The sequence below is a fragment of the Xyrauchen texanus genome, chromosome 26, assembly GCF_025860055.1.
Source record: "Xyrauchen texanus isolate HMW12.3.18 chromosome 26, RBS_HiC_50CHRs, whole genome shotgun sequence".
Taxonomy (NCBI): Eukaryota; Metazoa; Chordata; class Actinopteri; order Cypriniformes; family Catostomidae; genus Xyrauchen; species Xyrauchen texanus.
The window spans coordinates 12,548,430-12,575,996 of record NC_068301.1 but is presented as its reverse complement, the minus strand read 5'-3'; the positions used below and the strand labels follow the sequence as shown (position 1 = coordinate 12,575,996).

General features: G+C 38.4%; 2 protein-coding genes across 4 annotated transcripts; one reads left to right on the top strand and one right to left on the bottom strand.

Moving 5' to 3' along the window:
* The first annotated feature begins 2,309 nt into the window (after positions 1 to 2,309).
* On the top strand, positions 2,310 to 5,696 carry LOC127620192 (TLR4 interactor with leucine rich repeats-like). Its single transcript, XM_052093319.1, has one exon. It carries the CDS (start codon positions 2,490 to 2,492, stop codon positions 4,809 to 4,811), a length of 2,322 nt encoding a protein of 773 aa, XP_051949279.1. The 5' UTR covers positions 2,310 to 2,489; the 3' UTR covers positions 4,812 to 5,696.
* Positions 5,697 to 5,888: 192 nt separating this feature from the next.
* LOC127620193 (cyclic AMP-responsive element-binding protein 5-like) lies at positions 5,889 to 20,763 on the bottom strand. Of its 3 annotated transcripts, none has more exons than XM_052093320.1 (12): positions 20,681 to 20,763; positions 19,583 to 19,653; positions 19,308 to 19,401; positions 17,592 to 17,692; positions 14,080 to 14,279; positions 12,474 to 12,549; positions 11,661 to 11,741; positions 9,571 to 9,873; positions 8,253 to 8,312; positions 7,887 to 8,108; positions 7,604 to 7,703; positions 5,889 to 7,226 (listed from the first exon to the last, which is right to left on the bottom strand). In XM_052093320.1, exons 2-12 carry the CDS (start codon positions 19,634 to 19,636, stop codon positions 7,117 to 7,119), a joined length of 1,401 nt encoding a protein of 466 aa, XP_051949280.1. In that variant the 5' UTR covers positions 19,637 to 19,653; positions 20,681 to 20,763; the 3' UTR covers positions 5,889 to 7,116. The 3 variants fall into 3 exon arrangements, with proteins under 3 accessions (XP_051949280.1, XP_051949282.1, XP_051949281.1); XM_052093322.1 differs by having other exon boundaries at positions 7,887 to 8,072; XM_052093321.1 differs by lacking the exon at positions 20,681 to 20,763 and adding an exon at positions 19,894 to 20,652.
* Between the last annotated feature and the right edge of the window lie 6,804 nt (positions 20,764 to 27,567).

The following is a 27,567-nucleotide window of genomic DNA, read 5'->3' as shown; positions in this document are numbered from 1 at the left end:
GGAGGCCTCGGGAAGACCCAGGACTAGGTGGAGAGATTACATCTCCACACTGGCCTGGGAACGCCTCGGGGTCGCCCAGTCAGAGCTGGTTAATGTGGCTCGGGATAGGGAAGTTTGGGGCCCCCTGCTGGAGCAGCTGCCCCCGCGACCCGACTTCGGATAAGCGGTTGAAGATGGATGGATGGATGGGTTTTGACAAGTGTTATGATTGGCAGACAAGTAATTTTAAGGGGTTGGAAGTCCAACGGAGCGCCATCATTTCTGGAGTAGTGTGCAGAGATGGGTAGGTTGGCAATGTTTGAAGAAGGCGTATTAAGAAGATTGGCTAATTTGGACTTGTTTATTGGAAAGTGGGGCAGATATTTGGCATTTTTGGCTCTCGGGGAGGGACAGTGGTGAGAGAGATGTAGAGAATATGTATGTGGTTATAATATTTTATTTACTTAATTATTAAATTTTTTAATATTCGTTTTTGTGTGTCTATAATTATGTGGGACCACAGGGCTGTTCTTATGGGTTGGGGATGGGGTGGTGGTTAAGTATTGATTCTATTTGTACAGGTTCTTGCTTTCATGTGTTAATATAGGAATAAATAAAAAAATGTAATCTGAAAAAGTTAATATGGAAGTGTTCCCCCTTTTCTTTTCTTTAAAAAAAAAAAAAGCACAAATCTGGTTTCCTGTGACACACTGCCAAAGGAAGTGAATAGGGCCAATCTGTAAATGTTAAAATACTCCTGTTTCAATTGAAAACCCACAAGACGTTTGTTAACATGATTTTAGTGTGATTAAATTGCTTACTAACCTTTTCTGTCATAAGTTATATCCAATTTTACAAATTTGTTGCAATTGCTATACGTAATGCTGTAAAATCCTAAAACGACCACAAAAACAATGATTTAAACAACTTCACAGCTCAAATAATACACAAGTTTAAACAGAAGAATTAATGTAAGTGCATTTATAAAATTATAAGCTTCAAATTTCTGCATTTAAACACTCCAGAAAATTGGCCCAATTCACTTTCATTGTAAATGCCTCACTTTAACCCAGATTTTTCACTTTTTTTTTAAAGAAAAGGAGGGATAAGCTAAATTAACTTTTTTGTGCTGATCAACATTGTGCCACAAATGCTGTTGATTGAGTTTAACTTGCATTGAACCCGGAATATTTCTTTAAATTCAATACATATCACAGAATTTGCCAAACCATAAAACTACCATAATACCAAATGTGCCAATCAAATCGTGCATGCTAACCTATAATTGCTTTCACATGTAATATTTTTGAACATTTTTATTTATGACAATACGCTCTGTGCAGGGAGTAGATTCCATGGGGATATATCAAATATATAATCAAAACAAGCAAATACACCCCCACCCCTACTATTATTTATACCATATCAATGGAAATATGTTTCACGCTGCAACCTCTCTAACGTTCAAGCCAAATCTGCGCCCTTGTCTCTGTGTAGTCACAACTTTCTCTCCAGTTTTCGCTTCACTCCTCCTCTACTTTGTCTCTCAATGTTCTTACCTAAAAAGAAATATGAAACATCTGGATCTTTGACTGAGTGGTCGTTAATTACTATGTTCAAGTTGGATGTAGAACAGCAATGTAAAATGTAATTACTCAACAGTAACTTTTATTTGTCAAGGCATTTCTTCACGCATACATCACATTTATAAATTCAAGGCCCTTGTAATTGAGTGAAGTCTGCCCACGCACCCAAGAGAGAGTACGCCTCACTTCCCACGACCTGGCACACGGCATGAGACAAAAACTTGGTCTGAAATTCCCTTTCTTTACTTTTCTATTTTTCTCCTTCCTGCCGGTGCTTTTTAAACAAGCAGTGGAGTCCTAGATCGAGTCCCCGAGGGACCTTCATGGGAAGAAAAGTCTGCTTTTGGCAGGCCTTTTCAGGGCTTTTATTTTAGGTTACAAACTGTACAAGGGTATTATGCTATACATGCGGTTTATGAGGACATGTCTAGTGTCCCCATAATTCAAATCGCTTAAAAAACATACTGAACGATATATATATATATAAAAATGCAGAAAGTTATTTGTGAGGGTTGGGGGGATATAATAAATAGTTCATACATTATAGAAGAAATTATGTCTATGGAGAGTCCTCATAATGATAGCTGCACCAACATGAGCGCGCGAGCGTTTGTGTGTGTGTGTGTGTGTGTGTGTGTGTGTGTGTGTGTGTGTGTGTGTGTGTGTGTGTGTGTGTGTGTGTAATCTGCAACAGATGACTTGGGGGATGAGAGGCAAATGCGCCCTCGGTTGGAATCACAGCAGCTCGCCGTGGTTCTGCATGGATAGCTCAATACAGCAAAAAATGACAATGTTGCTCTTAAACGCTCGCTAAATGCCTTTACTCAGATGGCACTGGATTCTGCAGAGGAAGATTTAGGCGAAACTGGGCTGAAACAAAGGAATGTACCGAGTGTCTGAACGTGTTGTTTGAGCTTCAGTGGAATGGCATATTTATTGCTCTATAGCTTACTTTTATGCTGCGGTGGAGCGCTAATATTTTTCGCGCCTGCTTGCGCCATTTGCCCCGAGCGATGTGACTGCCAGCACGCGCAGCATATCCTTTGCGCCAACCGCGGTCTACGCGCGGTGCCCAAAGCGCCGCAGGTGGAGGGACGCGCGGAGGACGTGCGAGTTTTCGGACTCGCTGGAAACTTCATTCACAACCTCAGCGCGTTCGACTTCATGCGCTATGGCAACCTAATGAGACTCAATCTCCAATTTAACCAAATAAGGAATATACACCCTAAATCATTCGAGAAGCTCTCCAAGCTGGAGGAACTGTATCTGGGCAACAACTTGATTTCAACAATACAACCTGAAACTCTGCGGTCGCTGAAAAAACTCACTATATTAAATAGTAATAACAACGAAATCAATGATATTATTTCCGAATCGTTTAGCAGTTTGAATAGTCTAGTCAAACTTAGACTTGATGGGAATTATATTGAATTTTTAAACGAGACTGTCTTCAAAGGTCTGACAAATTTAATGTTCCTACACTTAGAATCGAACCAACTTCGCCATGTTGACCGAAACGCGTTCTCGAGGCTCGAAAAACTGCAGTTTTTAAATTTATCAGACAATAAACAAACAGAGCTCCGTGATATTTTTATGTTTTCTCATCTGAAGTCTCTGGCTACTCTTCTGTTCGCAAGGAACGAAATAAGGCACGTTGGAGACCACGTATTTCAGAACCTGAAAAAGCTAACAAAACTATCGCTAAGCCGTAACAAGATATCAAAGATAGACAACAAAGCGCTCATAGGACTTTCGCGCCTCAAAGACTTTACGATTGACAGAAACGAGCTAACAGAGATCCCTGCAGGTTTACTAGACCCTCTCGAGCGCATTGAACACCTTGACTTCAGTGACAATCACATATCTCGTGTGGACCCTGGGGCTTTCGGCCAACTCACACATTTGAAAACATTGAAACTGAAAAACAACCGTCTCACGAATCTGTCCGGCGGCGTTTTCGCAACGAACGGTGTTCTGTTTCACGTAGACTTGAATGGAAACAACTGGACGTGCGACTGTCGGTTGGAGAAGCTGAAAAGCTGGATGACGGAAGCTCATTCTCAGGGAAAGCTGTTGACTGTTTTCGTGCGCTGCTATCACCCCCCAGTGTTGGCGGGAACATATTTGGACTACGTCAATAAATCTCAGCTGGGAAATCTGAGTGGTTATTGCAAGTCTGGACTTCTATCTCAGCCAATGGAGAGTCGTGGAGCAGTAGTGGAGACACCAGTTCTCAAGGAGGAAAGAGAAGGAGGGAAACATAAAGTAGGGATTCAAGAGGAGGAGGAGAGGAAGCAAGGGCACGTGACACCCCTAGAAAGAAAGAAGAAGAGGAAACTGGGCAACACAATGCCACATGCCACACCTGGGCATTCTGGAAATCTCAAGAAAACAGGGAATTTCTCCTCATTGGCTAATAGTACTGATTCTTTGGCCTTGACAAGCCATAGCAACCATAACCAACAAGATGATGTGACCCACTTTCCCATTGCTTTGGCCCATCAGGAACAATTAAACCTGCCCTTACAGGAAAGAACGAAGCATCATGACTCAAGAATTGCAGTAATCACAGATGCTTGTCAATTCAACCGCTATTCCATCTTGAATGTTAGTGTGGAAGATGTCACTTCAAATACAGCCACAGTTCGCTGGAGCACAACTCCTGACATTGCACTGATTCATGGGAAAGATCTTCAGCTCCGTGTTTTATTTGACCGTTTTGGGCATGCTTTCCGTTTCCCACGTTATGTTTATACAGATGGATATGACAAGGCAGTGATCCTCCAAGAGCTCAGCCCAGACTCCACCTACATCACCTGTGTGGAAAGTGTAGTGGGCGGGGCTTTGTGCCAGGTAGCTCCTAGAGATCACTGCATTGGATTTGTTACACTTTTGCCTTCAGTGACAAGTGAGGTCAACCTACAGCTCATCACAGTAGCAGCTCTGGCAGTCAATGCAGTGCTCATCCTTCTGGTCTGCGGAGTCTGGCTGGGGCGTGTGTTGAAGAGGATGATCAAAAGCAGGAAGTCATCTGCACATGCACATGTGCGTCAAATGTACTCTACCAGACATCCGTTTCGTTCAAACATGGCCACAACCTGTGTCTCCTCTGAATTTAGTGGTTACCAAAGTGGCAGACAATTGGCTGAAGAAGGTGACCTCATCCAGTTCCATGGTGACCGTTTCTTTAACAACAGCCATACAAGAAGGGATGATGATGTCATAATGCTTAGATACTCAGACTAAATGAGCTGTCTAGTGTATTTGTGCGTTAATAATGTACACTTTTTGGCCATGAATGACAAACCACTAGATTATACCATTTTACATGACCTTTTTCTTTCTTTCTTTCTATCTTTCTTTTTTGATAGCATGTAAGCATATGCTGCTGGTTGGCAGAATTGGCTTTGTAAAGAATGTATTTCTGTCCTTGTATAGAATATGTTACTTATTTTAAGTATATTATATTTTACTCAGATCCAGATATACTGAAGTATTCAGGTCATGTATATTACTTGAGTTGCAGTTCAACAACAGTATTTTGTTACATTTTAGACATTTCACTTTTACTATTGTTTCCCCTTATTTATTTTTTTAAATAAATAATTAAACAATAGTCATTTTGCATACTAATGGATATGTATTTCATTTAATTAAATAAAACTTCTGCATTACATTAAAAATTCTAAAATACCAAATTGATAAACTGTACAATTAAATATTTACCTCTTTACCGCCTAATATTTCACTTGAGCCCACTGAAAAGAAAGAGAAGGATACAGCTGCAGGCAGAGCTCCAAAAGGGGGCGATATAGGAAGCCCTTAGCCTAACCCTTTCCCTAACCTTGAGTGGAAGTGACGCCCTCATTTGGAGTTGGTGTTTCTCCATTTGGAGTAAACACGCCCCTTCTAGAGTACCCCGCCCCTTTTGGGAGAGCCCGCCTCCATTTGGAGATCTCCAGCCTGCATCTATAGCTGCTTGGGGAAAAAAGCATTTTTTTTTTCAATTGAATCTTACCTGGAGAGGGCGCAATAGACCCGTTTTTCATAAATCGGTAAATTAAAATCAAAACCTCATGAATAACGTAAGTACCACACTACCATAAATTAGACCATCAGAGTTGTCAGAGTAATTCAGAAATAATTCAAGTAGCTGCTAAAACTGACCACTTAGACGTGTCCTTTGATGACTCAGGTTTAGACAGTAGCTAAGTAACTTAAAGCAGCACTTTTAAACATTATTCTAAAATGTTATGGAAAAAGTTGAAAAAAGTGAGAAACAAGAACAAACTTACAAACAGTAAGTGCCTTTAATTAAAAATGGCAACAAATGTGTACAAAAATAGTTAAATATTTCAGAAAACTTTACATGCATAACGCAGTTCAAATCTGCAGTGTTTACAGACATTAGTATTCCATATGTCTAGATTCATAAATTCCATATTCCACAGAATGTAAAAGGATAAATGCTTTATCAAGCATTTCTAATAACAGATACTCATACTTGCATGTAATTTTCAGGAAATGTCAGTACTGACATTTTGATTGTCACAGAGCCAGTAAATATGAATAATTTTGCTATGTCATATTATTTGGAAAATGTTATTAGTTATACATGTTTCCTTTACTGTTGGACTCAATGTAGTTAATGCATTTCTGATGTTTGCTACATCTATATTAAATAATGCATCTTTACTTGCATGGTATTCTATTATCACAAATGTTTTAATAGTAAAAATATCTCAGTACTTTCATAGGTAATGTGATACCTGATAATTTACTGAAGGGACTCTATTTACAGTGAAGACAAACATGTAACAACAGCTTTTGCTGCATCATCATACATTTATAAAGCAAAAGATTCATATTTACAATTATAAGTTTACAAGTTGTCCTGATTCACTGTATTTCATGCGGCTTTGCCGTTACTTACAGAAATTAACACACACAGCCTTCACTGAAGCTATCAAAGCATTATGCTGAAAGTGACACACACACACACACACACACACACACACACACACACACACACACACACACACACACACACACACACATACACACACACGCATGATGAGAATCCCTGAGAAAGTGCAGTTTTCTTTTTTTAAGAGTACGGATGAGACTGAGAAACAGTCAGAGATGTAGGAAGAGGGTAAGAGACAAAGAAAACTCAATTTAGTTAGTGTACGGATCCAGTTTGTTTTTCAGAATTGTAATTCATCACATTGAGTTACAATCAAACACCTGGAAAAATCCATCGGACCCTTAGCTGATTACCTGAGATATCAAGGGTGAAAAATATAAACAGACTTTTAATTAAATGTTCTTATTTGTAAGGGTGACTGAACATTACAGACACATACAGTATGTGGTGTATACATTCCCTTTCAGTCTAGAAATCCAAGCCTCAAACTTGATTTGACATTTTACAGTTCATTATGGCTTTTGTACTAATGCACCCGCTTGGTCACAGATGCCCTAATAACATGGCTCTGATAATAGATGACATAAGAAGTGTGTCATAGTTTGTGTGGTGTGTTAGCAGGTGTTAGTGTGTGATGAGGTGACTGTGTGGTAGATTCGAACTTGATGTTGAGATGCTGTTGTGCTGAACGGCATGTTGCTGGACAGGACTTCCTGTTGGGCTACCAACTCCACCTAAACATGAATCAAAAAAAGGCTTAATATGTGTCAAACATTCAGAAGGAGATTTGTTTGAATCTCATGAAAACAGGTCAAAATGAAAAGAAAAACAATAAGAAATAATATTTTGCATAAAGAAAATGAAAACTATTATTAGGAACAATTTTTTTATTGTTTATTATTCTTAATAGTGATTCTTATTACAATCTCATTAGATTCTCATTCACAAAAATATGATTTGTATTTAATTCAGTCTAAAGGCAGTACAACAAATATTAGCATGTATAATGTATAATATTTTCTTGGAGATGTTCTTGACAGGCTTCCTGAGATTCACAACATATAGCTTGAGAGAAAGGCAGAGAAAACTTCTTAAAATTATACATACTCACTTTGCATTTCCCTCTGTCTTACTGAGACAGGACAGTCTTTATGTGCAAGTAGAATTTGCTTGAGTTGAGTGACTTCTGTCTTGAGTGATGTCACCTCATTCTAAGATAAGACAAAAAATAAGTATTATTTTAAGTAGCTAATGTATGAAACTAAAATGAAACTAGAATAAACAATAACAACTAAAACTGTCAATTATAGGAAAAAAATGTATGAACTCTCACTGAATTGAAAACACAAATCGAAAATTTAAAAATACAAAACAAGAATAATCCTGATATGTACATGTAGCTGTAAGTTAGAGTGTGTCAGCTCCTCAGCCTTTCTCTCCAATGACATCACCCAGACTTTTCTCTTCTGTCTGCACCGCGTGGCAGCTGCTCTGTTTCTCTCCAGAAACTTCCGTCTACGCTCATCTGGATTTACTTCTCCTGACCGTCTACGTCTACCCCCAGTTGCCTGTGGAGGAGACTGTGGACAGTGTGTATGTTTTGAGACTGAGGACATCTGTAAAACACAAGCACCCTGAGATTTGTTATTTCATAAATCATAAATTAAAAAAATGTAAAAAGGAAAAAAGTTGAAAAATAAAAACTCTATTATGGAAAGTCAATTCACAGATGTTAATGTGGTTGTTGAATAAATCAATACCTGTGCAGGTATTGGCTGATGTGAGAGGGGAGGCGGAGTCTGTTTTGGTGCAGAGGAAATCTGAAAAACACAAACATTCTCAGTTATGCTAAACAATTAAACCATATTAACTTAGTTCAAACAGTTTAAAAAAAAAAAACTTTGGTGCACAAAGTTACAAAGTTCATTGATAAGTTTTAGAGCTGGATATTGGTGCAGATATCCCGATTCAATTTGATTCCATTTTAAAAGCTGGGTGGGTACATGCGTACACTTCAGTTGTAAATTTTAAATATGCAAATATGCACTTTAACATTCGAGAGGTCGGGGTTCAAATCCCGGACAAGCCCCCAATTATGTTATGGCCCAAATCAAAGGTCATGGGGTTTTCTTGGACCGCAACATAAAAAGAAGAAGACCAGTTTAACAATGCTGTTACAAACACGAGTAGGTTGATTGTAAAATTAAATCATTACAAATATGAACGTTAACATGCATCCAGCATGCTTACTTATGGAAAGAAGATAATTAATGCCAGCCCAACAACAAAGCAAAATTCAAGTAGCCTATACTAAGCTGTGAGCTGACCTGTCTTTCTCCAAAAAAGACAGAAAAGACAAACAAGGCAAAGCCAAAACAATGTCTATACTCACCAAAAGGGAAAAGAAAAACACAAAGGCTTTGGCACTCATAAAATCACAGCAGTAAGACGCAATTGGCTAAATTTAACACCACATTTTTAGTAACTTAAACTTAACATTCTCTTTTTTAGCAGGATGTGTACAACACATGTTCTGATTTCTGGCATGTCTGAAGAGAAAGAGAGACAGGGGACCTTTTCTTACTAGATACATAATGAAATATGAATTTTACAAATTTACTTTGTCATTTGGGTCACATTTTAACTTTCATATTTTTGATCAACAACTGTCTGTAAAAAGCAGAAAGGGTATAAAAAGTGAAATTATTCAATGACAGATGGATTCTGTGGATCTCGTCTTTGGATGCACATTACACAGAATGAGTCAAACCAAACCTTTACTCTCAACACACTAAACTAACGCTAAACTTCTCCACTATACTAAATCACTTGTGGTTGGAATCTGAAAATGCACTAGCCAGTCGCTAATCACAGACATTGATTTACTTGGATTTACAGAGGGTTGTGCATAAAGTAAAAGATGGATCTTTGGATTTTAGAATTGATATTGAGATCTTTCAAATAAAGATTGCGATGCATTGGAAAATAATATTTTTACCCAGCCTTAATTTTTTTAAACATATTTTTTACAGTATGTGTGGTTTATAACATTAGTGTGGTTGTTACAAAATTCCATACCTGTTGAGGTATTGGATGATGTGAAAGGGGAGGGGCAGTCTGGTGGGAAGGATGCAAGTGCGATTCAGGTGGAGAGAGGTGAGCATGGCTGTGATGTGATTGGTCTTGGCTTTGATGTTGATGTGTAAGTCTTTGTGGTGATTGGCTGTGGCAGTGCTGCTGGTATGTATGACGATGAGGTGCGGATTGTAAATGCGACAGTGGTTGCTGTTGTGATGACATCATCTCCATCATGTGGCAAAGAGGATTCAGACTGCCATTGGAAATGGTAGATTGGCTGTGGCTTGGGATGACCTTTGACCTCTGAGGGATTAGATATTGGGAGAAAGGGGTAAGTATGGCTCCTGGGGCCATAGTCAAGATCATTGTCATGCAACCCTTTGAATAAATTACACTCTGGTTAAGCATTCACAGACATGCAAATAAATGCACATATAAGCTCAATTTAGGGATAATAGGTTACTGTGCATACAAACGTATTTGTGCATGAAACCTATATGTGAACGTTTTTACGCAGAAATTACGATTCATCAATAAATTCACACTTAAATTTAGTCTAAATTTAGGATAGAATTTAGAAACAAACGAAACTACACATACTAGGGCTGCATAATTTGGACAAAAAGTCTATTTTGGTATTATTTTGAAAAATATTGCGAGTGCAATTTGAATAATGCAATATGACAAACAAAAAACTAGTAACTGATTTATTTTTACCAAAATATGGTCATATTTTACCTATGTTCTTAGGGGGTTCACACTTGACTCTGACCTTTTTCACTTCAGCCACAAACAATTAGATACATAATAAATAAAACAGTGAAACAAAGAGAGAAAAAAAAACTCCTTTACATGTCCTCTGTGTACCTGTTTTTGTACACTTTGTGATAGGGTCTCAGCTCACTTTTCATTATCATTATGTTTTGGAGCAAAGTCAATTGTAATACTGTATTATAATAATGTATTGATTATTATTTTATACCATAGTAGCCTAATGAATCTCTGTAATAAAATCGTTTATTTAGTAAAAAAATAAGTAAAAATGTTTTTATTTTGGAGGAAAACTGCATCAAAAGTTCCTATGTAGCAGAATTCACAACAGCTGTAACATGCTCTTCATTTTCTTTCTCTGTTCACAAACACCCAGTACCATGGGGTGTTTCATTTGTACTTGTATATTAACTTGTAGTATTCATTTAATTTGAAATTACGCAAAAGTGAAATTAAAGTAAATCTGGAGGGCTTTAAATATTAAGTGCTCAGCGCACGTAAGCAGATAAAACTGAACTCGTAGCACATCTGTTACTCTGCGCATGAGATGGAGTTGTGGAGCACAGAACCCAAAGCAGACTACTTATTTTTAAATTAAATTTAAAACATATTACGATTTCAATATATTTTGATTAATTGTGCAGCCCTAACACATACCTAAAAGAACAAACCCTTTTCTTTACACATAAGTATGAGACTTGTGCACAATTATTAGTGAATGAGACCTAATGTATTTAAAAGGAAAAACAATGCCTAAAGCAAGTTTTGTTTTACCAGTCTTGGGTAGGGTATCATGTGCCATGTGTTTTAAATATCTGCTTCTAAGGTTTCCTGTGTATAATGATTGTTTGTGATGGTGTGATTACTTGTCACTTTAAACTTTTTCAAAATGCACAAAGAATCTACAAAGACGCCTTTGAAAATTCAGATGATAAAAGGTCAACCCAAAACCTTTGAAATTATATCTGCTCCACATTCTGCTGACAATCAGTGTGTGATACTACATCTCATGTATGTGTGTGTGCATGTGTGAACTTATCTATGAATGTGTGTGTGTCTATTTAATGTTTGTAAAATATGATAGATCTGCCTCGCTCATGAATGCAGCTTTTTTACCAGGCAAGACCACAACATTGCCTTTGTGCATGCTTATGTTTGCTTGACTGAATTGGATAACTCAATCAAGATGTCTACATTGGTTACAAAGCACTGTGGGATTATGACCCTGGTCTGACTTGTAATGTTTCTATAGAGACATCATTATCATGTAACCATGGAGTCAAACAGAGTGAGGCAGAGTGAGTTGTGTGTGGCTGTACCTGTAGGGACACACTTGAGCCAGAGTGGGCGGGGCCTGGTATACCAATCATACTGGAGTCTATAGACAACTGTGCCTTCATCTGTATTTCAATAATAGAATAATTGTGTTCACATAAGTTTAAATGGTAACAATAAAAATACAATAATTACTGTACTGTGCAATTACACTTGCTGCCATGATGCTAGGGTGTTCTGGGTGGTTTCCAGGGCATTGCTGTGGGTTGCTAAGGTATTCTGAGCAGTTGTTTCCGCATTGCTATAATATTTCGGTGGTTGCAAAGAGTGAAAAAGGTAGTTGCTAGGTGATTACTTAGTGGCCAAGTTATAAGAGCTCACCTCAAGTCTCAACAATATTTTGATCCCTAGATATGGTCGGAATCCTTCTTCAGTGTAAGTCTATGGGATTTCATTGCCAGTTTTATCATCCACCAGACAAATATTGTGAGTTTGATTTCATTAAAAAAAGGAATAGCACACTACTTCTCAACGAGCCACACAATTTGGTATCAATTAAGTACATTGCACAGTGGGGGATGAGTTATGTGTTGAAGTTTAAAACACTTAGGGTTAAGGGTTTCGAAAAAGTATGAGCAATAATAACATTGACAACTGCCTTTGGAAGCACCACTAATTAAAGTGAGCAATGATCTAGAATATATCTAGGGTTACATTAAAATTCAGTCTCGTTCGTCTAACATATGCATAAGGGTTAGTAAAAAATTTAAATATTTGTTTTTTGCTGGTGGTTTAGTATACACACTCACAGGTGTGTATATGTGTGTGAGAGTGAATGCCTGCACTGCTGTCCTTACATTCATGGTTGATATCCCAAGCATAGTGTTGGCTACAGAGTGCGTCTGTCTGTTGTGTAGACAGCTGGGTGCAGATCTATAATCAGTCAGAGGGATATTTATTAGGAGTGGATAAGAAATTCCATACAAACATTTCCATACACACTTATGGGATCAGAAGAAAGCAGATACGGTAAGTTAAAACAGGGCCAATGTCAGGGGGAGACAACATGGAATATTGTTCAGGGCCCTATGATTAAGGAGCCCTCGAATTCCCCCAGAACTTTGTGGGGGGAAAAATTAGACCCATTTTATATCAGGTGTCTTTAACTACTATTTACGTAAGCATTTTATACAGTGTATTTATTATATACATATGTGTTGTACACATGTGTGGGTGTTGTATTTTGGCTTTGCTATATGCAAAACATTATTTCAATTAATTTAAATCCACTGATCCCAGTTCAGAAGACTCTGGGCTGTCAATAAAGACCAATGGAGTCATGTGACAAAAGAACATGGCGCCGATCCCAGTGGAGTTTGTCTTTGGGAGAAACACCAACAAAACTACATCTAATAAGAAACCTAATTAAGTTTTTTCATTGAAACCTTTTTAAGTCAAAAATTAGAGATCTTTTTAAATGTGAGTGATTTATCGTGAAACGCCAAGCTGCTAAACACAGTGTACACAAATGTGTACTTTAGCACATTCTTTCCTTAGAAAGCCTATATTTACTGTGCATTATCACATTGAGAATCAATAGGTTTAACCAAAAGCTGAAACATTTTGCTTTAAGAGACTTTAAATGGAGTTAGGATGAAAATAACGTGCATTCCGAACTGTTCTGAGACCAGTGCAGACAGACAGGACACTGGAGGCTATGTCATTCACTAAATAAGGAATAAATATGGAAAATGCACAAAGCAGTCACGCTCAGGTCTTAGGAGGTTAAAGTACCTGCATTTAATTACACATGTAGTTACACTTACCTTACCCCTAATCTTAAACCTACCCTAAACCCTAACCCTAATCTAAACCCTACCCCTAAACCTACCCGTACTGGAACCTCTGTGGTAGCTAATGTAAATCTTTTGAGAATTTTACAGAACAACATGTAGTTACACAAGTACATTGTATTGTATGTACTGTATTTTAATGTTAGTACATAATACTTAAAGACCCCTAATATAAAGTAGGACTAAAAAAATGATATAACTACTTGATAATAAACATTAACTTGTGGAGTTAAGTCGGCTCTGATGTTTCTCTTTGCCACATCAAAATTCTGCAATGCTGCTTAAAAGTCATACTGAAATATGATGGCTTAGATCCGCTTCATCCCATAAGTATCAATGGCAGCTTTAGTTATGTAAATGTAATGCCACATCAAATCCATTTTAAACTTTGGCATGTCATGACAATCAGCGGGTCTCTTGCTTCATGTTATCTGTGCACAAAAATCTACTTTCAACCTGGGATTTATGTTGCTTCAGTTGCAGCTTCTGTGCTGCCTTTACTTTAAAGTTTAAAGAAATAGGCTAGTGTGGTTTGGAGCAGGGATGATTGCCTACTAATCGCCCCTGATAACCCTGGTGGGATGGGTGGTAAGTCCATGGTAATACTTACTGTTTATTTGAAGTGGAGTATGTGGCAGTACATTGAGACTGAGGCTGTGAGCTGTGTGTTTGGAGCTGGTTCTGGTTTAGATGTGCCAGAGCACATTGTTGCTGCTGCTGCTGTCGAGGTTGAAATTGATGATGGTGACCCTGCTGAGGCTGTGTCTCATTGTGTGGCTGGTTGTGACCTGACGCTTGTAAAGAAAAGTTCTGGAAATCAGATCATATTTAGAAACTGATTAAAATCACTTATATAATTTCTCATTCCTCATCTCCATCTGTCTGTGCTCACCCTCCTTGGACCCCACCATATGTGTGTTTGTGTATTCAAGGAATGCTTGATATTCAAGATCTGATCTAATTGCTTGGTTTTTCTCACTATAGTCTACTATAGCTTCTGATAGGCTAATTAAAGTCAATTGAAGGTGTACCTATGGATTTATTTTAAGCCCTACCTTCACACTCGGTGCCTCATTGCTTGACATCATGGGAAAATCAAAAGAAATCAGCCAAGACCTCAGAAAGAAATATGTGGACCTCCACAAGTCTGGTTCATCCTTGGGAGCAATTTCCAAACACCTGAATGTACCACGTTCATATATAGTATAAACACCATGGTACAACGCAGCCATCATACAGCTCAGGAAGGAGACACATTCTGTCTCCTAGAGATGAACGTAGTTTGGTGCGAAAAGTGCAAATCAATCCCTGAACTACAGCAAAGGACCTTGTGAAGATGCTGGAGAAAACAGGTAGACAAGTATCTATATCCACAATAAAACAAGTCCTATATTGACATAACCTGAAAGGCTGCTCAGGCAAGTCACTGCTCCAAAACTGCCATAAAAAAGCCAGACTACAGTTTGCAAGTGCACATGGAGAAAATGTTTGTACCTTTTAGAGAAATGTCCTCTGGTCTGATGAAACAAAAATATAACTGTTTGGCCATAATGACCATCATTATGTTTGGAGGATAAAAGGTGACTGTGGCAGGGTGGAGGGCGGGGCCGGGTTGTGATTCTACACACCCGGTCCCTTATCCGGCTAATCAAGCCTCTGAGAGGGATAAAGGCCGACTGCGGAGGATTGTGCGAGAGAAAGAGATCGTTTACGGACATGTCCGTCATGTGTGCGTGTGTTTGCCTTTTGTTTCAGTTTTATATTAAACTATTATTTATATTATCAAGCCAGTTCTCGCCTCCTTCTTTCCATTGACTACTTTACAGTGTTTTTTGGGGGGGAGCACTACACTGGTACAGGAAGTACCCCCCCCCCCCCCATTTTATTATTGTTTCCCTCCCCTTGTCCCCTCCCCTTGTCCCCTCCCTCATCCAGGTGGACGGAGATGACATACCGACAGACAGGGCTTTGGGCACACCCTCCCCCAGGGAAAGAGGGGGGGGGGGGTGTACGTCATGCCGGGGGCTCCCCTGCCTGAAAGAACGAGGGAGGAATGTGGTAGGGCGGAGGGCGAGGCCGGGTCGTGATTCTACACACCCGGTCCCTTATCAGGCTAATCAAGCCTCCGAGAGGGATAAAGGCCGACTGCAGAGGATTGTGCGGGAGAGAGAGATTGTTTACGGACATGTCCATCGTGTGTGTTTGTCTTTTGTTTCAGTTTTATATTAAACTATTATTTATATTATCAAGCCGGTTCTCGCCTCCTCCTTCCCATTGAACTACGTTACAGCTGGTGCCGAAATCCGGAAAGGAGGAGGGATATGCCGTAGTAGAGTTCTCGCCACTACTGTTCACCCCAATGGAGCAGCCACGGCCGTCTGCCGGGGGATGAGGAGCCTGGCAGCCTGGAAGCGGAGGAAGGCCGCCCACCGCGATGGGAGAAGGAGCTCCTAACCGACCGCCAGGGGCAGAGGAGTCCCCTACCAGCCGCTGAAACGAGGCGGGGTCTGAGACCTCTGACCGCAAGCGGGGAGGGGCTCGCTGCCGACCGCCTGGAGCGGGAGAACCGCTGCCAGGGGCGGGGGAGATCCCTTCTGTTCCCCGAGAACGCGGTGGGGCGTTCCATCCACCAGGGGCTGGAGGACTGCCTCCGATCCACCAGCAGAGGATTGGATGTCTTCCATTGGAGGGTGGAGCAGTGGCTGAGGAACAAGCTACGGCGTATCGGAGAACTGGCGAGTACGTTTTTTTTTCATCTCTCTCATCTCTCTCTCACTGCCGCTCCGCATTGGCCTTTTCCCTCTCGTTTAAATTGTACTGTATTTTTTTGGGGGGGCACTACACTGTTACAGGAAGTACCCCCCATTTTTATTATTTCTGTTTGCCTCCCCTTGTCCCCTTCCTCATGCAGGTGGACGGGGATGACCTACCGGCAGACGGGGCGAAAGTCACATCCGTCCCCAGGGAAGGCGGGGGGGGGGGTGTACGTCATGCTGGGGGCTCCCCTGCCTGAGAGAACGAGGGAGGAATGTGGCAGGGCGGAAGGGCGGGCCGGGTCATGATTCTACACACCCGGTCCCTTATCAGGCTAATCAAGCATCCGAGAGGGATAAAAGCCGACTGCTGAGGATTGTGCGAGAGAGAGAGATCGTTTACGGACATGTCCGTCGTGTGTGTGTTTGTCTTTTGTTTAAAATATTATTTATATTATCAAGCCGGTCACGCCTTCTTCTTTCCTTTGAACTACGTTACCGTGATGCTTGCAACCCGAAGAACACCATCCCAACTAGAGGTGGCAGCATCATGTTGTGGGGGTGCTTTGCTGCATGAGGGACTGGTGCATTTCACAAAATAGGTGGCATCATGAGGAAGGAAAATTATGTGAATATATTGAAGCAACACCTCAAGACATCAGCCATGAAGTTAAAGCTCAGTCACAAATGGATCTTCCAAATAGACAATGACACCAAGCATACCTCCAAAGTTGTTGCAAATTGACTTAAGGACAATAAATTCAAGGTATTGGAGTGACCATCACAAAGCCCAGACCTCAATTCAATAGAAAATCTGTGGGCAGAACTGAAAAAGCTTGTGCGAGCAAGGAGGCCTACAAACCTGGCTCAGTTACACCAGTCTGGAAGAATGGGCCAGCAACTTATTGTGAGAAGATTGTGGAAGGCAACCCAAAAAGTTTGACCCAAGTTAAACAATTTAAAGGCAATGCTACCAAATACTAACAAAGTGTATGTAAACTTCTTACCCTCTGGGAATATGATGAAAGGAATAAAAGTGATCCTAACTGACCTAAGACAGGGAATATTTTCTACGATTAACTGTCAGGAATTACGAAAAACTGAGTTGAAATGTATTTGGCTAAGGTGTATGTAAACGTCTGACTTCAACTGTATAAACAAATGCATATACAATCACACATATACACAAAAGGACGCAGAGACATATATTACAGAATTACATACAGATTTTAAATGGAATTGAAATGGCTTACTTTCATTTTGAACATACACTTACAGTATGCTTCAAACATGTATTCAAATGCAATTTGTGTAGGCAATGGTCTTACAAAGAAATTGCATTTGAACTGAAACTTGTATTTTCACTCACCACTTTGGTGTCCTCCTCCTGTGACTGGTTAAGCTCCAAGTCAGTGAAGAGGCCCACTTCCTCACAGTCCTGCAAGAAACGGGTTGGAGTTGGAGTCTGATCTACAGATGAAGTGAAAAAACACATTTATCACCAATACAAACAATTTAAACAGAAACACACACACAAGGTCATTGGGTACCTGTCGTATTATATACAAAATAAATAATGAAAGTAAATACAAATGAAATAGACAAACATGAGAAGATGGTGTTGCATGTTTTACACATGTCCACATAATAATGTAAATCAATCGATCATTATTGTTTATGGAAAAAATAGCAAATTAAGTTAGTAAAGGGTATAGAAAATGACAATAATTAAAGCTTTGATTCATAGGTCAGTGTACACACATCGGGGTAAACTCCAGGCATTCTAAACAAATTTTGATAAAACTAGAATTCTTCTCAATGTCACGAGTGGAGCTTGTCTAAAGTCATATTGTGGCATGCAAAAAAATATATGTTCATGTCATGAACTTGATCCTGATTTTGCTCTTGTTGTTTTGGTAATTTAGAAGTAGTCTAAACTAAAGTGTTTTTCTTGGACTACAGCGAAAGGGGTCAGAGGGTAAAGTCACTCTTTTGTTTTTTATGTAAATGTTTCTGTCATTGCAGTGATGGCTCACAGACCCCGAAGGTCAAAGGTCGAGCTGATGTTTATATGTCAGACATAGGGTTTCCAGGGTAACAGACATCGTCTAAATCCTAAATTAAAGGAAACGAGAGCATGATCTATCATAGTACTCACACACACACCCTCACTTTTACACAGGCCCATTTGTTATAGACCTACCAGTAGCAATATTCCCTTGCATTAAAATCCACAACCTCAAAACCTTAAATTCTGGAAATTACTGTATTCTAGTACAAAATCAGTATGATTATGGTGAATTAATATTGCTATCATGACTTAACCCTAGAACGCAAACTTAAATTTCCAATTAGAATGCATATGCAAATCAAAATGTACGATTGAATGCATATTATTTAAATAAGACTGTATACTTGTTTTGCCAATTAAAATAAATAAATTAAATGATTAATCAATTGAAGGTTGTCCTTAATTGAGTAATTTCTGGACTGTCAGGTGAAAACCACTTCATGTGAAAAATATAGCAAAATACGGTATATGTAACATTTAGGGTTAAACATTCAAAATAAACAAAGTATATATATATATATATATATATATATATATATATATATATATATATATGTGTGTGTGTGTCTGTGTGTCTGTGTGTGTGTGTGTGTGTGTTTTATGTTACAAACTGGTAATTACAAGGGTATTAAAAAACATGCACAAAGTTTTTTGTAAGGGTTAGGTTTAGGGGTACGGTTAGAGTTAGAGTTAAGGGATAGAATCTATAGTTAGAAGAGTCCTCATAATGATAGCTGCACCAACATATGTGTGTGTGTGTGTGTGTGTGTGTGTGTGTGTGTGTGTGTAGGCATGTTTATGTGATTTACGAGGACAATTTTATAGGTTACAAACTGGTAATTACAAGGGTATTATAATATAAATTTGGTTTATGTGGACATTTCAAGTGTCCCTGTAATTTAAATAGCTTAAAAAACATATTAAATTATGTTTTATTGAAAATGCATGTGTGTGTGTGTGTGTTAGTACATATTTGTATCTGTATGTTTTTGTGTGCATCTTTTGTTCCCTTACCAGAAAGTATATTGTCACACTTAATAGAAGACAATTTGAGGGTCATCTCATGTTTGTGTCTGTGAATAATTAGGTGATCTTCTCTTTGGAAGCACTATAAGAACAAGAAACATGTTATATAGGCTGAGACAATGCTGAATTCTGTTTAATTAATTTAATTAATAGATTATCTAAGATAGACAATTGTTTCAATATAAATTTAATATTCAATAGTAATAATCAATTATGAATCGATATCGGGACATTCAGTCCAGGGGTAACCAGATGTCACTTACCTGGGAGCATCCAGGTGCAGTGCATACATATGGCCTGTCCTGATCAACATTCATCACTAAGACCTAAAAACCTAGACACACACATATGCAGACAGACACATGCACACAGGAAAGATGACATTATAAAGTGTGGTGACAGACAGACAGACAGACAGACAGACAGACAGACAGACAGACAGACAGACAGACAGACAGACAGATAGATAGATAGATAGATAGATAGATAGATAGATAGATAGATAGATAGATAGATAGATAGATAGATAGATAGATAGACAAGCATTACGTCATAGGCGCGCCTTATTATTAACCTGCAAACTCAACGTGATCATTCCCCAAATCATATAGACGTCATCCCAGTCATGACATCATCGTTCATTTCAGCCGGGTCGACGACCCGAGTTTCAAATGGCAAGACGGGTTAACGGTGCGCTTGCTGAAAACGTCTACGGCCCTAAATCAACCCGTCTAACCGGCCTGCAGAATGACGTAATGGCGAAACCGAGGGACTCACGCGGTGCAGCGAATTTAACGAACCCCAAACACCTGAGAGCAGAGATCCTAAACATGGGCAATACATTTAGAGTGGAAAGATTTTAAAGTAGTCTAAAGCACTGTTCCAACTTTGCAGTAAGTTCAAAGTGGCAGCTGTCATTTAGGGTCCATTAGAAAATATAATATGAGTTACCCAAAGCAAATGCAGACACTCCCCCAAACACTAGCCATTTAAATACGGTTAAAATAAAAAATAAAACCTTGAGCCACTAACTGTCAAGCACGCATTTCTCCAAAAAATGTTTGTTGCGCGCTTAAACAAAGATTAAATACAGTGTACAAGGACAGTTTATATTATTTTAAAAAAATTATGCTCATACTTATTTGAGTGTTAGTTTGGTGGTGTCACACCCCCTAAAAAAGACACTCAAACAGTTTATCAACATCTCAGTGGAAAACCGCTACTTTGACAGACACCAACGTGACAGTAAAAAACAACGACAGCAGCAACAAAAACCCCAGACAAGTGCTTCGTTTGTGTTTTGAACCACTAAGTGAAATAATACTTAAAAGCGCGAGCTTTAAATAGTAATACTAACTTACCTAAACACGCGCAGACTGAAACTAGCGACGCTCCTCGCGCTCGGACGAAGCACGTTGAACTGAAACACGATTACAATATGGTCTATTTACAGAAGCATTACATCACCTCATGGTGACGTCACGTGGGATTCCTGAACTTCTAAATCATTGCGGTCCGCTTTTTAAAAAGAGGAGGTGTTTTTAGATTGCGCTCACCCACAGAGAGGAAGTAGCGGGCGTCCGATGCGGTCATTGGCTCGTTTGTGGAGAAAAGGAAGGGGAAGGAGGCGCTTTGGTCAATGCGTGCTGCGCCAACAGCTGTCTCGAGCTGTGCGCGGGACGGTCCCGAGTAGGCTAGCGAATGCGTAGCTGGTGAGAAGAGAGAGAGAGAGAGAGAGAGAGAGAGAGAGACAGAGAGAGAGAGACAGAGAGAGAGAGAGAGAGCAGGACATGTATGAGCGTGTTAGCTCTTGTCTTGATGTGACACACAACAGTCAAAATGCAGAATCAAGGGTATTGTTTTTGTTGTTTAGGATTCTTAAAGCCTGTGTCTATCGTAAGCTACAACGAAAGTGGTCAGCTGAAACCTGCATAAACAAATAATATGTGGCACTATCTATGTGAGATGCCATATATATTGGAGGATAATAAAGGGATTGTTCAACCAAAAATAGAAATGTTCTCATTATTTACTCACCCTCAAACCATCCCAGATGTGTATGACTGTACACAAATTAAGATTTTTATGAAAATATTTCAGCTTCAGCTAATCCATAAGACTCCAGTGGTTATATATTCAGAAGCAATATGATAAGTGTGGGTGAGAAACATAGTAATATTTAAGTCCTTTTTTTTTTTTTTTAACAATAAATCTCCACATTTACTTTCACTTGTCCATATCACCACCTACTGGGCAGAGAGGAGAATTTATAGATGAAATGACTTAAAAAATTTATCTGTTTCTCTACCACACTTACCACTCAAGTCATATGGATTAATATTATGCTGCCTTTATGTCATTTTTAGAGCTTCAAAGTTCTGATCACCATTCACTTGTATTGAATGGATCGACAGAGCTGAAATATTCTTCTAAAAATATTAGTTTTTTGTTCAGCAGAAAAAAGTAAGTCAGACACATCTGGGATGGCATGTGGGTGAGTAAATGATGAGAGCATTTTTTTGGCGTGAACTATCACTTTAACCTCATGCTCAGGTAATGAAGTAGACAGGTGCTAAGTAAAAGAGACATCTCATCATTAGCATTTCAAATCTTTGTTTTGAATTGGAGTTTATGATTAACCATATTTTATCTCTTTGCCCTTTGTGACTTATACCAATTCATGATTTATAGTATTTTTAGAGAGAATATGGAAACAATATCTCACATTATCTTAAACTTGCTGCGAGGGGCGTGTCTAATATGTCAGAACATTGTGATCCTTTTGTGGCAAGTTTTAGGATAATACCAAAGACAAACAGAACAAGTGGAAATGAGCTCAAGAAAAGAGAGAAAGAGAGAGTGATTCATTTGTCTGTTCTTACTAAGAATGCTAGTAACTGTTTCCTCAGCAACACCAAAATACAGGAAGTGGCAATGATGTCACATCAAGCCCCTGCTTTAGTTGACTCCTACGTTTTTGAGCATGAATCATTCACACACACAGACAATGCACCAGCATGCACCCACAAGTCTCATATGACATCATCCACATTTCTCCCATGACAATTTACAAGGAACCGTGTCAAGTTCATCCCCTTTTGCCATTTAAAGAATGCATGATGTGATGACATTTTGTCAATAATTGACAACATGTAGACAAGATAATAAATAAATAACAAATGGACCTTTGACACTGATATCATAACTACTGTACATGTTTGTGTGTGAATGTGAGCAAATCCATGTGTATAGTAGATTGCATATTTGTTTGTAATTTGGCACATGGTTCTCTATAATACTTTGCTCTTGAAAGGTCTCTGAAATGCACTGCATACAGAATGATAACAATGATAATCTGAGAACGATGATAATCTGGAATCTGGAACTATAAAACCTGTACTCTTTGATAACAGTTTTGTCCAGTCAATTGGTTTGGCCTGGTATGTTCTCTTGTTTCTGGCATATGGCATTTTGTCTATTGTGTGTGAGGCAGATGGTTGCATTTACCAACATCTGATCAGCTTTAAGCAATGGCTTTATAAAGTACGTCACAAATAAAGTATAATTTGAATCTACAGTATTTGAGAATTTGATCATACATCTGTATGGACTGCATTAGCACAAAATAATAAAGATGAAGAGAAAATATTGTCTGTACATGTTTGTTTGGATACAGTGCCATGGAAAATATTTGGCCATTTAGTCTCTCATTTATTTACATAGGCCAACGGCAGAGAACATTTATAACAGGGAGATTTAACGGTTGATTAACAAGTGATGGTCAGCACATGGACAGTGCCACAGACTGATCAAAGTGACATTCCTCTTGCTCTTTGTGAAAATAGTACAGCGCCTTACATGGATGCTTTTGTCACACCCAGCAGATTCTCTCAGTCTTGTCAGAATCATGTTTTAAAAGGTGTGGGAGACCAAAAGTTTTTCAGTCCAGTAAGTCCAATTAAAGATGTGATATATACATATGTAATGACATATTACAGAGAGCATGCAATGCTATAACATACCTGTTGTTACTGCCATATAAATATGTACAGTAATGTGTATGAGTTTTACATCTTAAAAGATTGCACGATGGTGTTTCAAAGTTATTGAGAGTTTATGAGATTTTTATTCTCGTCTCGAGAGATCTAATTAGATGGTGGCTGTACATTGACTTCTCCTGTTTATAGTAAGATCATAGCATGAATGTTCATTGCCAGTGTTTGGTAGTTACTGGAGTAATTCTCTACAAATTACAAATTACTTATCTAAACTTGTAATCAGATTTCTGACTTTACTGATTACTTAATTGAAAAAGTATTCACATTACTTATTACTTTTAGTTTACTTCCTTAAACACTTTCGTAGAAAATGTTATGTCTTTCCGCTCAACTAATTCCTTTTTTATCTTTAAATGTTTCTCTCTTACAAGGACTTGTTAAGGAGTACATGCCCTTCATCTGGCACAGACATGGCTGGCCTGTCCTACTGATGATATACTCATTCATTCGTTGGGATCAATGCACGTGGAATAAGATGAGTTCTGAATAATCACCAAATGACAAATAACTGAATGTTACAAGAAATACGATAACAGCAGTGTATATATAACACTAAACACAAATACTAAAGCTAGAAGCAGTAAACAGTAATCTGCATAATTTATTCATACCACAATGTATTGCCAGGAACTTGAAGGACACTTCTCATCACAGTATTATTAGACACCGAGCGCACACCTTGCAGAATAATGTAATTAAATGAATTAAAGGATTACATCCTTTGATATGACATCGTTTGTCAATGCATAGGGCTTGTCACATTTTGTCAAAAATAACCTGAGGACAAAAAGATTAAAAAAAAACTCACACAGAGTGAAAATATGACAATGCTGTAGCTACCTAATTTTCAATTATATTTTAAGTTTTATTTACTTTACTTATGGCCAACTTTTAGTTTTCATAGTTTTGTTGACATTAAATTTCAATCATTGTCAGTGTAACCGGTGGCTCGCGACACCAGTTATCAAAACACTTGTCTGCGTTGTGAAGCGTTGTGGAGACAGACACGGGACAACTGGCGGCGTTTTCACTGTGTTTACTGATACACAAAACATACAAGAGCAGCGTCTGAGTAAATCGCCCTTATATTGCTCTCTTCAGTGCATTAACAATGCCAAGAGGAAGAAAACAGAGAAAACATACCTGATACACAAAACATACAAGAGCAGCGTCTGAGTAAATCGCCCTTATATTGCTCTTTAAAACAAATGTGATGTACATATAAATCAACATGTGCTTTCACATATAGGCCAAAGACAAAAATACAACTTAATTATGGTAAAATGATCAAAATAACCACACAGATAATTAAAACAACATAATACACATAACTTGCAGTGAAGATATTGACATAAATGGTATGGGCATAACTCACCTCTTCAGTGCATTAACAATGCCAAGAGGAAAAGGAGGAGACAAAACAGTAAATTGTGTAGGCTCATGATGACATCACAGCAATTAAAGGGGAAAAACGCTAATTCTTTAGGCAAGTATACCAGATATATATGAAAATAAACATTTTGTGTGAATTATAATAAATAATACATATGTTTTAACAGTACACTTTCTGTCCCTGTTACATCAGCATTGTTGTTCTTCATTTAAAACTATTTTAAACGTAATTTTCTTATTTTGTATACTGTATTACATTAGTTAACATGAACTAACAAAGAACAATACTTTTACGGCACTTATTCATCTTGGTTAATGTTAATTTGTACATACTTGACATCTCCTTGTTAATTATGATCTCAAGCTTGATTAAACTTCCGTCAAGCACTCAGACTCATAATCAAGCTTAAAATCATGATTGTGCCTAGAGACTGCAATGGCAAGATGTACAGTGAAAAAGGTGATATATTGTATTCTGTCTCACCCAAAACAAACTGGATCGCTTCAGAAGACATTGATTAAACCACCGGAGTCATATGGATTACATTAATACTGACTTCATCTCCTGTTTGGAGCTTCAAATGCCTGGTCACCATTCACTTGAATTGTATGGACCTATAGAGCAGAGATATTCTTCTAAAAATCTTTGTTTGTGTTCTGCAGGAGAACGAAAGTCATACACATCTTAGGTGGCATATGGGTGAGTAAATTATGAGAATTTTATTTTTGAGTGAACTATCCCTTTAAAATTCTGACAGAATTCACACCAGTGGACCCCATTTTTATGATTTAACCCACGCGTTGGTCCTGGGCACAGAAATGCAAACAGATGTACATAATTACATAATTCATGTTTTACAAGTATTTGACATAAATATTATCTTACAAATATGTTTAGTCCTATTAACTTAATTGAAAGTCAGTAACTGTAATCTGATTACAATAATTTAAGGTAAGGTATGAGAATGAGTCATATAGTTTTGAGTAGTACATGATCAAGTTTATTATCTGAGGAATTAATTGGAATATTTTATGCATCCCTTGGTGATATGACTATAAAAGTCAGCACTTCTCAAAGCCTTGGAAAATATGCATGTAAATAATCGATGAAATTATTGATTGTAGGTCATATGCAACCGTGTCTCTACATCAGGTGCATTGTATGGTGCTGTTGTGCAAATTTCATGGCCTCATCATACATTTATTTTAAGAAATAATATATTTTACACAACTTAAGCATGTTTTATGCCCATTGTACCAGAAATTTTTTTTATTTATTTTGAGAAATTCTGTTACTATTAAGGTATGTTGCTTAAAAGCCATTCAATCGTTCTCATAGGCTATGCTATCAAAAGCTTTGATCATATTTATGTCAGCTGTTGACATGTGCATTAGAAGTTACCGCTCTTGACTGCAGACCTGCGTAGTGAACTTCATTGGTAAGTTTTACAAACTAATTTTATCTAATGTGCTATTGGTTGGATTAGATAATATGCACACCCTTTGATGATTTGCCTATTTGTGGTTTACTTTCATGGTCACTTGAGCTTTTTGACATGGATGTGCATGTATTAGAGGTGTTTCGTGTTGAGATTAAATTATTAGGGATGTTTGTGTGACATCATGTTCAGAGGTTGCCCCCAAAAATGACTTTATTCGTCACTCTCTGTAAGACTTCTGTCATGGTCTATTTTATCAGTCATACTTGTTTTCATTTTATAAGTACTAGAACATTGAGGGGCATAGCATCTATTATAATGGCACATACATGACAGTAGACTTGCTTTTATGATAGATTTTTTGACTTCCCTTGTTTGAAACCAATAAGTTCTAGTGTGAAACGTCTAACAGTCAATTAACTGCTGCGCTAAAACAAGTTTTTTAAACTTGCACAATTTAACAGAACTTCATAGTCCCTGGTATGAACATAAAGTGAGACGCACATCACATTAGTGGTGGTGGTGTAGTGGCTAAGGGCTGTTAATCAGAAGGTCGCAGGTTCTAACCCCACGGCCACCACCTTGTGTCCTTGAGCAAGGCATTTAACTCCAGGTTGCTCTGGGGGGATTGTCCCTGTAATAAGTGCACTGTAAGTTGCTTTGGATAAAAGCATCTGCCAAATGCATAAATGTAAATGTAACAGCTGTGAAGCTAAGTTAACACAGTTTCTCCACTAAAATAACAAACAATACTGCTCTAAACATGATGTTTGTGCTTATTAAATGCATGCATAATTGCCTTATTATGCAGCTTTATCATCATATTAAGTAATTAAGTAATGATTGATGAATGCAGTCATGAAATCAGATACCCTCTACTCAAAATCTAAACACAAAAGAGACACACAAAACCAGGCAGTGGTGGCTCAGCGGTTAAGGCTCTGGGTTACTGACCAGAAGGTCAGGGGTCCAAGCCCCAACACCACCAAGACACCACTGTTGGGCCCTTGAGCAAGGCCCTTGAACCTATCTGCTGGGATATGTGAAAAATAAATAATTTCACCATGTATATGCAGAAATGTATGTATGTGTGACAATTTATTATTTCTTATTAAATAAGGCGAAAACAGTAAAAAAAAAAAGTGTTTTATTAATGAGTGCCAGTGAGATCATAATCATCATGAACACTGTGTATTGGTGACTATAGTGAGGGCTGTGCTTGTGGAAGCAGGGGCGGGTGGCAGTGCAGGCCGTGCAACAATCTGAAACATCCGTTTGTAAAGACAGTGTTACCTTAGGAAGTCTTGATTCTGTTTAATTTGTTCTCTTTTCCACAAATTCAATTAAAACTGAACTATC

Bases quoted from the DNA above. Each gene is read 5' to 3' on its own strand.
- LOC127620192 (XM_052093319.1), top strand. From the start codon at position 2,490: ATGGCATATTTATTGCTCTATAGCTTACTTTTATGCTGCGGTGGAGCG.
- LOC127620193 (XM_052093320.1), bottom strand. From the start codon at position 19,636: ATGAATGTTGATCAGGACAGGCCATATGTATGCACTGCACCTGGATGC. The intron at 9,874-11,660 runs GTACAGCCACAC...CTAATCCCTCAG, and splicing joins GCTCAAGTGTGTCCCTACAG to AGGTCAAAGGTCATCCCAAG. The intron at 7,227-7,603 runs GTGAGTATGTAT...ATTCATGTTTAG, and splicing joins AAGACAGAGGGAAATGCAAA to GTGGAGTTGGTAGCCCAACA.